General features: G+C 34.7%; 2 protein-coding genes across 3 annotated transcripts; both read left to right on the top strand.

Moving 5' to 3' along the window:
- The first annotated feature begins 1,001 nt into the window (after positions 1-1,001).
- Positions 1,002-5,822, top strand: LOC133309964 (boron transporter 1-like). Of its 2 annotated transcripts, none has more exons than XM_061510835.1 (12): positions 1,002-1,105; positions 1,300-1,382; positions 1,471-1,663; positions 2,051-2,189; positions 2,332-2,503; positions 2,720-2,886; positions 3,019-3,192; positions 3,316-3,411; positions 3,893-4,030; positions 4,110-4,432; positions 4,748-5,018; positions 5,375-5,822. In XM_061510835.1, the coding sequence occupies exons 1-12, from the start codon at positions 1,002-1,004 to the stop codon at positions 5,546-5,548; spliced, it is 2,034 nt and encodes a 677-aa protein (XP_061366819.1). In that variant the 3' UTR covers positions 5,549-5,822. The 2 variants fall into 2 exon arrangements, with proteins under 2 accessions (XP_061366819.1, XP_061366817.1); XM_061510833.1 differs by having other exon boundaries at positions 5,360-5,822.
- A 4,763-nt stretch (positions 5,823-10,585) lies between these two features.
- Positions 10,586-14,500, top strand: LOC133309965 (GDSL esterase/lipase At5g62930). Its single transcript, XM_061510836.1, has 6 exons — positions 10,586-10,719; positions 10,843-10,920; positions 11,620-11,760; positions 12,514-12,590; positions 13,219-13,383; positions 14,125-14,500. The coding sequence occupies exons 1-6, from the start codon at positions 10,621-10,623 to the stop codon at positions 14,303-14,305; spliced, it is 741 nt and encodes a 246-aa protein (XP_061366820.1). The 5' UTR covers positions 10,586-10,620; the 3' UTR covers positions 14,306-14,500.
- The last annotated feature ends 968 nt before the right edge of the window (positions 14,501-15,468 follow it).

The raw sequence follows: 15,468 nt of genomic DNA, 5'->3' as shown, positions 1-15,468 counted from the left end.
CGTGTGTCTGAATCTCGTGTACCTTAGCGTTTTCACTTCTTTATTTGCACATCAATTTAATGTAACTGCAACCTCTTCTTCTTCCTGTTCCTCAGACTCTGGTCTGCTTCAATCTCCCTACAAAAAAAAAAAAAAGTATTTTTGATTTTTGATTAAGGTACCATTTCTGTTTTCAATTAATGCCCAACTCGTGACAAGTGTTCTGAATCATTCCCATCATGGAATCTCGTTAATCTTGCCAGCTAAACCCATCTGGGTCAAGCTTCTTCACATTTAAAGTCCCTTTATGTTCGTGTTCTGTCCAACCCATTCTTCTCAAGTGCTTCTAAAGTATATCTAATGCAGCTTGCATTGATGGGTTTCCGTTAATTTGGTTGGATGTTCCTCCAAGGTGATACCTTTAGAACTTGAATTCAGTTTGAGTGTGACAAGGGTATCATGTAACTGGAATGCTGCTGTTCTGCTTCTATTGGTCTCTCTGAATGATATATGGAAGGTTTATCTGTTAATATAGAGAAAGAGGTTTCGAAACCAGTCATGGTTGAACTCTAGTCTTAGTTTTAAGCTTATGGAGAGTGTTTATTCTTCTCGCTCGGTAGCTACAGTAAAATTCTCTCATACTCTAAATGGTTTTTATTAATTTACTAATTCATTCTTCGGTCACTCATAACAATGTATCCATACATTTTTCATTGTTATTTGTAATGTGAATTCTTCAACTGGATTCATTTATTCACTTTCTTTCATCAAGGGCCTGATGTAATACAACATCCGAAAAATGAACACATACATTTTTCCTGCTTTCTTATTTAGGAAGATTAAGATATGTAGTTCTTCCGTCTCCCTGTCCAAAGTTTTGTTGTAAATACTTTTACTAAGAATAAATTTGCCTCTAGAGTCCCGTGAAGCGATTCAGCATCTTCCAATCACATTTTCTGCTTCATTTTTCAATAAACCAAAACTTAAGATCAGTCTGAACCCCTTGGTATCCCAAGACATTTATGGAAGAAACATTTGTTCCCTTACGTGGGATCAAGAATGACCTCAAAGGAAGGATTATGTGCTACAAACAAGATTGGACCAGTGGATTCCAGGCGGGCATCAGGTTAGTCATGTAAATTTACAGATTCTGATATTACAATCTGACTAGCTGCCTCAAGTGTGGAACAAAAAGCCACCCCCTCCAAAAAAGAAATAATAATGATACATACCTTTAGCAAATGGTACAAATTAAAGTTTGCCTTATGAAACCAGCAAGAAGATTTGTCAAAAATTTAATTATGATGTTGTGTTACATAGGATCCTTGCCCCAACTACATATATATTTTTTGCTTCAGCAATTCCAGCTATCTCTTTTGGGGAGCAACTGGAGAGAAATACAGGTACAGGAATTTTGTCAGGTTCACAGTGTTGTTTTTGGTATTTTGGTGGTCTTTTATTAAATAATGCTTCATATGTTATATTGTATAGATGGAACTCTAACTGCAGTGCAGACCCTTGCATCAACTTCCCTATGTGGCATTATCCACTCAATCTTTGGAGGGCAGCCTCTCCTCATACTGGGTGTAGCCGAGCCAACAGTTCTGATGTATACATTCCTGTACAACTTTGCAAAGGGTCAAAAGGATTTGGGGCAACAACTATTCCTGCCTTGGATTGGGTGGTATCTTTCAATCTCCTTGAGTGGTTATTTATTATAAAGGTGTTAGAGATATATATAAAACCATTAAAGAGGCTCTTACCCAACCGCTTAAGCTTTTGGGTTGAATTGGTTCTTTACATGATATCAGAGCCTCGGTGTCACGGGTTCGATCTTCACCTCTCCCACTTTCTCTTATAGAATTTCTTAGCACAGGTAGCTAGCTAGGTCTGTGCATTGTTCACCCTCCAAGTCCAATGGACTCTCTTGTGAAGGGATGTATTAGAGACATATATAAAACCATTAAAGAGGTTTTCACCCAACAGTTTAAGTTTTTGGGTTGAATTGATTCTTTATAAAAGGAAATTACTGTTGACACGAAGTAACGTTCTCCACCTTGTTTACTTTTAGGGTGTGTGTTTGGACTGCCTTGTTGCTCTTCATGCTGGCCATTCTTGGTGCATGCTCCATAATCAACAGATTCACACGCCTTGCTGGTGAACTATTTGGTCTGCTAATTGCAATGCTCTTTATGCAGCAGGCTATAAGGGTGAGTATGCATCAACAATGAACCATTTTTCTTGAGTAATCTGAAAATTGTACATTTGGATCATATATAGGAGTCCTCTGTTAATAATCACCTAAATTGAAACTCCTGTTTAGTGATAAGGTTAATAATTTCCATCTTAAAGGGACTTGTGGAAGAGTTTGGTGTACCCCAGATCCAGAGAGACAGTGCCAATCAGATTGCACTCCAATCCTCTTGGCTCTTTGGCAATGGAATGTTTGCTTTGGTTTTGTCATTTGGCCTTCTGTTTACTGCACTAGGAAGCCGTAAGGCTAGATCCTGGCGTTATGGGACAGGTAATGATTATACTTTTGAATCCTGATATAAAGATTCAATAAAGAGTTTGATGCATTACAAGATATACTTCAAGTTTGATGTGACGTACTTCATTCTGTTATCATTTTTTCCCATTAATTCTAAATTGCCTTCCTTAATGTAATCTGCTTAGTTTTTGCAATTAAAGTTGTTTGCGTCATCTGCATTTTCATTCTAATAATATGGTTATGTTATAGGTTGGCTGCGGGGATTTATAGCTGATTATGGAGTCCCACTAATGGTTCTTGTGTGGACTTCTGTGTCTTATATGCCAGCCAATAAGGTTCCAAGGGGAATCCCAAGGCGACTTTTCAGTCCAAATCCATGGTCTCCTGGCGCATACTCAAATTGGACGGTAATCAAGGTATCTCTGATTATTTAATGTGGATATTATTCTCATAGTAAACAATGGATAATGTCACTTTATGGAAAGCCGAATTTTAGCTTTTTCCCCTGAAAAGCATGGTTCTTTGCTCATTTTTATTGGATTATGCAGGAAATGTTGAATGTGCCTCTTATCTATATTATTGGAGCATTTATACCAGCAACTATGATTGCTGTGCTTTATTACTTTGATCACAGTGTTGCATCACAACTTGCCCAGCAGAAAGAGTTCAATCTAAGAAAACCCTCTTCTTATCATTATGACCTTCTTCTCTTAGGCTTCTTAGTAAGTAATTCTTTGAAATACTTCGCACATTCAATTGCAATACCAGTGAATAACAACAGATATCCTTGTGTAGACATCTAGCAAATAGTTTCCTTTTAAAATCTTATCCATGTTGCTTGCCAGACCTTATTATGTGGGCTTATTGGAATCCCTCCCTCAAACGGTGTCATTCCACAATCTCCAATGCATACTAAAAGCTTAGCTACTCTAAAACATCAGGTAATATAATTTTTACTTACCTCTGAATACTACCATAGCTTAGCTGTTAATCATGAATCCATTTTTCCTGCTAATTTCTTTGTTTCATTTTGGTAGACAAATATTTTATTTATTTTTTGCAGACTTACCAGAATCTAACCAAGTAACCATCTCTTAGTTTTTCTTTGGGTTCATTCAGATTTGTGGTTGAGTGATTATAACTGTCTTGGATACTGTTTTTATTGGTTTTGCTCATCTGATTATGCGTGCAACTAATGAAATTATCTATCCGTATTCTTGTTCACCTTACCTATTTTCCAACTTCATTCTGAAACTAAAGCTATCTGACTCTTTCATTCTGTCATCTTGCAGTATTCCTGTCTGTCATGGTTTAATTTAACTAGTTTATATGAACAGTAAACTTGTATTGCCCATTTTTCCAAGTTTTACTTTTATATTTAAGCTAATTGACTATCATTGATATTTGTTTTGTTTGGAATAGCTTTTGCGGAATAAGCTTGTATCTACTGCTCGTAAAAGCATGCAAAAAAACCTGAACCTGAGTCAGTTATACCAAAGTATGCAAGATGCATATTTTCAAATGCAGACTCCATTAGCCAACCAAATACCACCTGCCTTGGTAAACAGAATCCTATGGTTTCCAATTGTTTTGAAATTTGTGATCTTCCTCGTCTTTATCCTTTATTTTGTTCTTCTAGCAGGGGCTAAAAGAGATGAAGGAATCCACCATACAACTGGCTTCAAGTCATGGATACATTGATGCCCCAGTTGATGAGGTTGTTTTTGATGTAGATAAGGATGTTGATGACCTTTTGCCGGTTGAAGTTAAAGAACAGCGCCTGAGCAATCTGCTGCAGGCATTGATGGTTGGCGCTTGTGTTGCTGCTATGCCTCTTTTGAAGAAGATACCGACTTCAGTGCTTTGGGGTTACTTTGCTTTCATGGCAATTGAAAGCTTGCCTGGAAATCAGTTTTGGGAGAGAATATTGTATCTTTTCACTGCTCCCAGTCGAAGATACAAGTATATCTATGCTCATTATCAATTTTATCATTGCCATAGTCCTAGGATTCATGGATTCAAAAACTGTGAAAAATTCTTTTCTCTATCAACTTCCTTATTTTCTTTTCCAAGAGTTGTTAATAGGAAGTTGGTAACCTTTTGGGTTTGTGCTTACTAGTTTCTACATATAGATCCATGTTAAGATTACCATGTGTTTGTGTGCGCGCGCATGCATGTGCTTTCACGCATGCTTATATTTAGCCTTATCATTCCATTTGATTATGTTGAAGATGATGATCCTTTTTTTTTTTTCTTTTTTTTTTTTCACTTTACTAGGGTGCTGGAGCAATACCATGCAACCTTTTTTGAGATTGTACCCTTCAAAACAGTTGCCGTGTTTACCTTGTTCCAGACAGCTTACTTGCTTCTCTGCTTTGGTCTAACCTGGATACCAATTGCTGGGGTCCTTTTCCCATTGGTAATCATGCTTCTTATACCAGTACGGCAATATTTCCTTCCTAAACTTTTTAAAGGAGCCCATCTTCAAGATTTGGACACTGCAACATACGAGGAAGCGGCTGCTAATGCTTTCAACTTGTCATTCGAAGTAGGTAGTTTGAACCATTATCAAACTAGAATAAAAGTCTTTCTAGAATTCGTTCATTCTAAACAGTATGTATTGGTGATCGCATAATGCCTTCCAATTATAAGTAAGAATGCATAAAACATGCTCAAGTTTAATCCTTATAATTAAGTTTATGCATGGATTTTTTTTCTTTTTCAAACATGGTCATTTTCTGCCTTGCAAATGGCTTTCTTTGGGCTTTTGTTGGGTGGAGTATAAACTCAACCAGCTCAGACCACAAAATATCCATATTCTGCCTAGCACTATATTACATATATCTGTCAAAGCTCTAGTGCAGAGATTAATGTTTATATACCTGACAGGATTCAGGTGGTAAGGAAACAACTGTCAGTATTAATGGTGGGGAAATTCTTGATGAATTTATTACAAGAAGCCGAGGAGAGATCCGTCTCACTCGAAGCCCAAAAACGAGTTCAACTCCAACATCATTTGAAGATATTATACCTGCTTATGGAAATATCTCAAAGGATTCACAATCCTCAATTAAATGAATTAAGAGGGGAAAGCAGCCTAGGATCAATAATGAAGGAGATCACAAACTACTAATCCACAGCCATCACTTCTTGGACAAGATACCAATGGTTCACCTTCAAGCTAAAATGGTAACCTTAAGTCTGATGAAAATAGTTTTTAAGTGATGCTCTAGAGGTCATGAGCTTGATTTATGTAACAGAAGTCATCTTGTATACGTCTATCTCTCTTCTTCCTTTCAACCTTTTACCATAGAGTTTGTTGTTTGACTACATTATTCCTTAATACAACATGAGCAGGTATATTTCATGTTAATGGATAGATGTTATTGGCTCTAACTGTCTGGGGTTTAGTTTTTATGTAGTTTCCGTGATTTAAAGAGAGTCTGATAATATTTATGTTACTGTCCTTGGCTAAATAAGGCTTTGCATAAATGTATAGTTGGCTTGGCTGTGAATCATTAACCCTGCCTTTCTGCTGATTTGTTGCTAAACTTACTGTATAATGTTCTGGAACATATCTAAAATTCTAAAACCAAATTGAGAGACCATTTTAATTTCAAAGGGCTTCCAGCAATTTTGTTAGCCTTTTGTTTTTCCTTTCATTATTTTCTGGCAAAAGAAGGTTGATATTGGGAATTGTTGCATAATTTCAAGCATGCATTTATTCATTCTTTGACTATAACTTTCAAAAGAAATGGGGTGATTTCAGATGTCTATATAATTGTTGAGATAGATAGTCCTACATTGGTTATATGTCCAACTAATGTGGAGTTTATAAGGTCTTAGGCATTTCCACTCTTTGAGCTAGCTTTTGGGGTAATGACCTCAAGGTTCTTTACATGGTATCAAAGCCTAACAAGAAGAATCCTAATTCGCGGTTTTTCGGTGGACCACTGTCCGCTGAGTAATATATTTTTTTTTACCTGGTATCAGAGCCTCGCCGCCCCCCGCTTTCTCTTGTGGCGTTTCTTAGCGCAGGTAGGCTGGGCCTGTTGCATTGTCCACTCTTCAAGCCCAACGGGCTCTTGTGTGAGGGAGCGTGTTGAGATAAATAGTCCCACATTGGTTGTATGTCCAACTAATGTGAAGTTTATAATGTCTTGAGCACTTCTATTATTTGAGCTAGCTTTTTTGAGATAGTGCCCTCAAGATTCTTTATAATAATATTTATGCTAAAGATTCTCTGAAGAAGTAATGATTTCAACGTAACGATCAAAGCATACATATGCGTGCCTGCTTTTAGCTACGCTTTTGCTTTTCCTAGTTGGAGAACAAAAATGTTAACAGTATGAGTTTCCTACATCTGTCATCCAACTCATCTCAAGTTAAGCCCTTTTCCTTAGAAACAAAAAGCACTGCTTTGAAAGCTATAGACAGACAGACATCTCGTTCTGCTTTTCAATAATGGCTTGAGTACGGTAAATGGGCTAGCCGGCTAGGTTCATTACAAATCTTGTAGCGTATCCAAGAAAATAAAATCAAAAACAAAAAGAAAAAACTATTTGTGCATGTAAGTTGCGTTTTTTTATTTTTTCACTTTATGTAATTTTGGTAGTATATAATCATAACATATGATTTTTTTTTTCTTTTCTTCTCAGTCACATCAGTTGACATAAAAAGTAAAAAAATAAATAACTTTTCATGTTATGACTATGTATTACTAGAAATATATAAAGTAAAAAACTAAAAGTATACAATTTATGTCCTTTAAAAGTATGTACACTGAACCATAAAAAAAATGGGATTGTCTTTTCTCATGTTGCATAAGAGGAGAGTTATCTCCTACACACACATAGAGAAAAGAGAGGAGAGAGAATAAGGAAGAAAAAAAAAATTTAAAATGGGTCCCACGTTTACTTTATGTCTTATGCATAAGATAACAATCTTATGTAACATAAGATTATTATTTCCCAAAAAAAATCTTGTAGCTAATAAACTGAACTGAATTCTGTAGTACTTAATATTATCTTTGGGTTGGTAGGCAAGTGATTTCATCTCACTTGCCCTCCATGTTGGACATATTGATTATCCTCAAACTAAATAGATATTCCACAAATCTAACTTCATTATAATGTCTACCTCACCGGTAGTTCTTTTTACTTTTCTTTCCTAATATAAAATTTGAATATCTTTAAAGTATCCTCTCTAATATCTTTAGTGGAAATCTTACACTCGTTGCACTGTCTCTGATATGCACTAGTATTATCATTAGCAAAGATACTTAAATCGTATTCTATCATATTCTAATGGCGCCATTACCCACTAGTTCAAGGAAGTTATATATAGACGCTGCTGTAACACATGTTGCCATCACTTTCTTATAATTTGGTTATGAAATAGTTCATTAAATTCATAACTTCTGGCATGTTTTAAACAATAGTTTTCCATACTTTTTTTAGGTACAATTGCGATAGTTCAAAAGGATAGGAGCACAACATACCTGCAAACTCCAACCAAACCAAAACCTTAGGAGAAACATAAAAATCACAGCCGACTTTGTAACCGAACATTATAATGACATGAGCATAACCAACAACCGTTGGTTTGTGACAACTAGTTTGTTCCTTTAATCAAAGGTCTTATTTTTTATTTTTTTATTTTTTGAAGATATTCTAATCGGTTCATTGCTTCGCGATTAATCCAATTTGAGACGGGTCACAGGATTAAGGTTTTAAACCTCATCTAAAGATGATATCGGAGAGGATCGAACACATACTCTCATCCCAAAACTACCATGATTTGGCAAAGGTCTTGAGTCAGTGATGGAAAGAAAATACTATCGGGACAACTGAAAAATAAAAAAACCAACTGTGAAAAATAAATAAATAAATAAAAAACTATAAAAAAAAGCCTCTTTCACATCTTTAACTCTCAGATTTAAGTAAAAAAAAAAAGACCGAAGAGGGTATCAGTAAAAAGTAATTTATGACAGTTTAGTTAGTGTAAGCTAGCTAAGTAAGGAAGAAATACAGTTCGATTCCTATCAATTTTATTTTTAGAAGGAATATAAAATTTTAATTCTTAACCTATCTCGCACTCAGGTTTAGTCTCAACGACCCAAAGATCCGAAATTTCTGGGGATATTTGGAAAATCATACTCGCCTCAAAAGATAATTAGAATTGGTATAAAAATAATTTATCCTATAACAAATAAAAAAGTTATAAATATTATTTTTAAGAATTGATATAAATATTTTTTTTCCCACTCTTCTTTTCACACGGCTCATCTATTTTTATGTGTTTATAAGATAGAATTATCTACTTACAATATACATTAACATTCATTCCTTATTTTTATATTATAAACTTATGTTGCACCGATGCCAATAAGGGATACGAGATACGACACTTCGACACGTTAATTTTAAAATATATTAAATTTTGACACGTTAGGACACGATTTGATATTATATAATATTTTTAATTTATGTAATGTATATTATATTTAATTTCAATAATTTAATAAAAAATAAAGTTAAACTTATAATACCTATCAATTTTGCAAAGAAACATAAGATATCCGAAATGTTTATATTAAACTCAATAAAATGGTAATCATAATCTAACGAATCTAATAATTGGAATTCAAAATGCAATGCAACATAACCTTTGAATCTTTTTTGAGTCTTTGCAAGGAGTATTTGAGTGTCGGGAAGTGTTGGAGTGTCAGACACGACATAAGGGTTTTTGAAGTGTCGGTTAAACTGTCGAACCAGTAATCACAAATCTGCCTTGTTGCAGATTTTCTTTTAAGGGAAATGCATTTGTTAGGCTTTTTTACCCTTATAACCTTTAATTAATAATTAATTACCAATTTGACCTTCATTTGAAACTAATTCGAAAATTTAACCCCTTCAGAAAACATAACACCAATCTGCCCCTGTTTGACCGTTGACCATGAAGCCTACCCGGGTACACCCCTCCCTACCCTGGTATTTTTTGAAATTTTTTATCTACCCGGGTAGAGAGGGGTGTACCCGGGTAGAGTTCTTGAATCTGGAAAAATGGTTGAATTAGTTACCCGGGTAAGAAGGGTTGTACCCGGGTAAACATCCAAAGTAGCGTTTTTATATAAATGAAAAAAACTGTGACAGGCATAGTTCATGGACGATAGCAACGAAGATCCAAGGCTTCCTCGTCATGGCAGCCCTAATGAATTTGTTTCCATCAACCAATTAGCAGATCATTACTCTATCTCTATCTATCTATGTATAGTTTTACTTAGTTGTGACGTTGCAGAAAAATGGTGAGTTTTGCAGAATTGGGACTCTTATACTGGAAGCTGAATCCAAATGATGTTGAGGAAGATTAGAGAAACTAGGGGATACAATTACATGGTAATGTTGTATTAATTTCAATTTTTTGCATTTTCATTAACCTGATAGAAATATAAATCCGAGGAGAATATGAATTGGAAAAAGAAACTTTTTAGCATCTCGGTTATATAAAAATGCTACTCTGGATGTTTACCCGGGTACAACCCTTCTTACCCGGGTAACTAATTCAACCATTTTTCCAGATTCAAGAACTCTACCCGGGTACACCCCTCTCTACCCGGGTAGATAAAAAATTTCAAAAAATACCAGGGTAGGGAGGGGTGTACCCGGGTAGGCTTCATGGTCAACGGTCAAACAGGGGCAGATTGGTGTTATGTTTTTGAAGGGGTTAAATTTTCGAATTAGTTTCAAATGAAGGTCAAATTGGTAATTAATTATTAATTAAAGGTTATAAGGGTAAAAAAGCCGCATTTGTTATGTTACATGTTACATGTTACATGATAAATAAATAGTTGTTATGTTAAAAAGAGACAAGTTAAATTCATTGAATAATGTGTCCTCTCACTCTTTTAATATTATATAATTTGTCTTTTTTTTAACATAACTATTTATTTGTCATGTAACATGACAAATGTATTTTTTTTTTAATTAAAAACGATTTAAATTCGTAAAAAAAAATTATGTGAGACACGCGATATATGATCACGTATCATGATATCAACATTTAAAATAATAATAATAATAATAATAATATGAGTGTTAGTATGAGTGAGGTTTTTGTGAGGAGCATCGAATCATTGCGTTGGCGCGAGGATGAGGGAAAATATAGTGTTGTTTGGAGATTCGTTAACGGAGCAATCGTTTCGAGAGAATGGATGGGGTGCTGCACTCGCCGATGCCTATTCTCGCAAGGTAAGCTTAGATTATATTAGATCCATTTTAATCTGTTCTGTTATGAAGTTATTTCATATTATTAATAAATTGAATGTTCATGTTCATGTTCATGTTCATGTTCATGTTCATGTTCATGTTCAGGCTGATGTACTCGTTCGTGGTTATGGTGGATACAACACTAGGTGGGCTTTGTTCCTACTGCATCAACTCTTCCCTCTGGTATCCTTTCCTTTCCTTTTCTGTTTCTTCCACTTTTTTATTTCTGCTTTCATTTCAACCATCATAAATAACTTATCTCATTAAATGTTTCGGAATTTTCATGCTTTGAAACTCAATTGAGGCAAGCTCAAATTGTGGTATGTGGATCAAAGGACTAAGAATTTAATTTATTTATTTTTTTAAAAATAGTGTTTCCTTTAATGTGCACAAACCTTATTAACAAAGTCCTTAAATCTACAAGTTAGACGAGGTTTTGTATTACTTGAAAAGACCAAAATGTTTCAATGGTTGTTCTACTTTTCATCTTGAATTTGAAAGTAATGGTGTTACTGAAAGATTGAGTGGTCAAATATAGTTCGCAATTTTGTTTATGTCAAATAGGTGTCTGCATAAAATTGAAGGATATAAGGTCAAAATTGCTTTCGACAATAACTTACATATGCATTTAGTTGAAATTTTGGAATCTGTAACTTACGAATTTGTTTTTGCATTTTGTGAGGGCCAAACTAGATGATAGAGGAAACCAAATGTAATTAGACTAAGATTTTCATACACTTAATTAACAGTTTTGATATCCTCTGCTGCCCCCGCCCCCCAATCCTTCCTTACCTAGATATAGGGTCTTTGTTTATTTTTTGCAAATTGCTCTATCAATCTTGAGTTCCAAGTGTTTAGCTGTGCGGATTGCTTCATTTTCAGGATTCAACTAAACCGCCTATTGCTACCACAATTTTCTTTGGTGCTAATGATGCAGCTTTGTCGGGAAGAAGCAGTGAAAGACAATATGTACCAATTGAAGAGTACAAAGAAAACCTCAGAAAAATTGTTCTACACTTGAAGGTTAAATTTCTTTCATTTAATGTCTTAACATTTAAATTTGACCAGTTTCTTAATTACCTTTCCAAACATTTTAACTCTAATTTTTATTTGCATTATCTGCTAGATTGTGTCCCTTGGTTGGGTTCGTCCATGATACTGGATGACATTTTTTAATTGGGGTACAGCCTTTGGTCCACATTTGATTTTTTCTTATCTACCCATCCCATTTATTAATTTATATTTCCCAGCTGATGGCTGGTTGAACCACCTATCCAAGGAAAATATTTTGGATAATTGCTGGGCCTGCTGGCTCAAATTCACTACAATAGCCTGAAAAATATTAAGAATATCAGGATTGGTTCAAAGCTCAGTTTTGGATAGGTAAAGTATTTTTATTTCATATATTGTAATGTTACAGACACTATCTTCTTTTGTTTGATTTAGTCTTGATCATGTGAAATGTTCTGTGAATAAAATTTGATTACTTTAAGCAACTTTATCTATTATTCTCTAATCTTAGTCGAATGATTTATGATTCCCATGATTTTCTATTGTGTTACTTGTGCTTTCAAAGGCACATGATTTCTTCTAGCTTTGTTGTTTTGCTTCTGGGTTAACCACTGCATTGGGTTAAGGAGAAACCTATTGTTTTGTTGCTTGTTTTAATATTTCCTGTTGGTCAAAACTCTGGGCATAGCATGAATTAAAACCCTTATACCATTGAGTGCCAGTTATATTATATGTTATCGGTCATTAGTGATAATTTGGTTTCAGGAATGCTCACCAACTATGCAAATTGTGCTTATTACTCCACCTCCAGTTTGTGAGGAAGGGCGTCAAGCATATGCACAGTATGATAAATTCCTCCCTCTTGTTAGATTCAGTATTTATAATCTGCATTCCTTTGTGGACATCTTCTTACTGCACCATTATGTATTTGTCTATTTATGACATTTTACTGATATCATCAAATGAAACAGTTCTTTGCTGTCTCTTTTATATATGTGTTTTTTATTTTAATGCAATAATTGCTACATTCACCACAACCATTGTAATTTCTATTATTAGCACCAGTGCTGCATCCATCTTTTCCAAACCACCATTTGACTATTTATCCTCCAATCATACACATCTAAAGTCCATGACATCACTATTGTACTCTCTTGCTATACCACTCACCCTCTCAGTGTGCAATTGTTACTATCAATATCTAATCAAAATTTTTTTTGCTGCAGTTAAACCTCCATTGATGTGTGGTTATTCCCAGCCTGATTAATGCTTCAATATTCAAACCTTGTGCCATATTACTGTATCACATTACTGCCTTTGTGTTCTCTGATTATTTTTCTGGTTTTGGATTTGTCAGTCCATGAAATTTTAATGTTCTTGCACAGCTAGAGAGTGCTAACATACATTAACTTCTAATTATTCAACAGTTGTTGATTTTCATGTTTGAGAAGTTCTCGTTGGGTCTTGCAGATCCTTATATGGTGAGAATGCTAGAAAATTGCCGGAAAGAACAAATGAAGTAACTGGTCAATATGCAAACGCATGTGTTGAGGTAGCTAAGGAAATGGGTGTTCGGTATATCAATCTGTGGTCCAAGATGCAAGAAACAGATGGCTGGCGAAAGAAATTTTTATGGTTTGTTACAACCTGGACTTGAGAAATATTGACTGTGACACCAGTTTGACAGTTTTTTCTTGTTAAAGGCATCATGATTAGCTTTGACAAGTCTAGTTATGATGTGATCCTGTTCTCTTGTTAAGTACATCATGGATTAGCATTTTATTAGTCCAATTAGTGACAAAATAAACTGCTTTCTTCTATCTATTTATGAAAATTGAAAGTTATAGAAGAGAGAGGACAGGTTTGGGATTTATTGTGTCTGGCTTCATTTCATGGCTATTTAATTTATGCATTGGTTATCTGCAATAAAATCAACACTGTTGAGAAATATAGTCCCACATTGGTTGTATGGATAACTAATGTGAGGTTTATAAGGCCTTGGGCACTCCCACCTTTTGAGCTAGCTTTTGGGGTGGTGACTTCAAGGTTCTTAACATGGTATCAGAGCGCTCGAAATCTCACCGCCTCCTACTTTTTTTGTAGTGGAATTTCCACATGTAGGTGGGGCTTGTATGTTGTCCACCCTTCAAGCCCAGTGGGCTCTCGTGTGAGGGGGCGTGTTGAGAAATATAGTCCCACATTGGTTGTATGGATAACTAATGTGAGGTTTATAAAGCCTTGGGCACTCCCACCCTTTGAGCTTTTTTGGGTGGTGAGTTCAAGGTTCTTAACAAACACCACTGCCTTTTTTTAAAAAAATTATGAGAGATTCCACCTATTAATGATCATGTAACATTGATGTTTTAACTGTTACAGGGATGGGTTGCACCTGACACCAGAAGGAAATGCAGTGGTCTACCAAGAAGTGATAAAGGTGTTCAATGAAGCAGGGCTTTCTGCTGATAAAATGCGATATGATTGCCCTCATCACTCAAAAATTGATGACAAAAATCCTGAAAGCGCTTTCCAGCAGAATGTTTGTGATGCCTCATTGTGACAGGGCTTTGGTCTAGTCTTGCAATGGTATACTCTGTTCTATTTGATGACCTATGATTTTCTTCCTGAACTATATACAAGTTTCTCGGTGCTTGTACCATCAAGAAGCATATGTTCATTTACCTGTTAATTTGGTATTTCCATATGTACATTGATGCCCTGAACTTTTGGCTAACAAATTACAATCACGTCTAATCACTAGTTTCTTCTATAGAGTATTGCAACTCTTTTAAAGTAAGTTTGTGTTTAAATTGAGCAATTAAGAGTGTATATACCATTAGCTTTTAGTGATTTAAGACTACGCTGCACTTTAAATTAAATTAATGATTGTTATACATTTACTTATTCACTTTGGAAATACAGGGGCGTCAGAAGAAGGTTTAGGGTCAATTTACCTAATTCCACACTACTATTTAAATAAATATTATGCTTATCTACTAATAGAGTCAGTTATGTTAATCAGTATTTAATAGTTTAACGCATACCTTCAATGGAACTTTTAGTTTATGAAATATAGATTAATTTTGATATTGTAATTAACTATTATATAAATTTTGTTTAAATTATTCATGAGTGCAGGATGTGGGTAAGAATAGGCTTTAATTTTATTAGATTTAATTTTTTATTTTTATTTATTTTTGTGAAACGAGTGTGAATTTTAATTCTTAAGGATGTAGGATAGGATTGATTTGAACAAATACCCACCTTTTACTTGCCCTTTTACCAGGCCTTATTGCTCGGGCATCAGTAGTTAGACTTGAGGATATATTATGTTCGTTTAAGTAAAGAATAAGACGAGCGAGATAAAAAAAAAAATGAACTTTAATCGTTGATGATTGATAGAAGAAAGAAATCGTAGGTATTAAAATTCGTGTAAATTTGAATACAATGGCAGCATTAAGGTTTGAATCTATAATATTATGCAGATTATTCAAATTCCTCGCCACTAGACCAATCCTAGTAGTTTAGAACTTGAATTAGAACTATTATTCATTGTTGACGTGTTATTGTTGCGAGCAAGCCAGGTTTTTTATACAGAGAATCAGCTATGGTCTCTTATGAATTACTATAGAGGTATAAAATTGAAATGAAAATAAAATAAAATTTGGAGGGTAATTCACAATCAAACCAAAGACGATACGATAGATATAACATTATATACGC

This window comes from Gastrolobium bilobum, unplaced genomic scaffold (genome assembly GCF_033153095.1).
Source record: "Gastrolobium bilobum isolate Gb01-03AN ecotype WA unplaced genomic scaffold, APGP_CSIRO_Gbil_v1 utg12850, whole genome shotgun sequence".
In the NCBI taxonomy this organism is placed as follows: domain Eukaryota; kingdom Viridiplantae; phylum Streptophyta; class Magnoliopsida; order Fabales; family Fabaceae; genus Gastrolobium; species Gastrolobium bilobum.
This window is presented reverse-complemented; position numbering and strand designations above follow the sequence as displayed.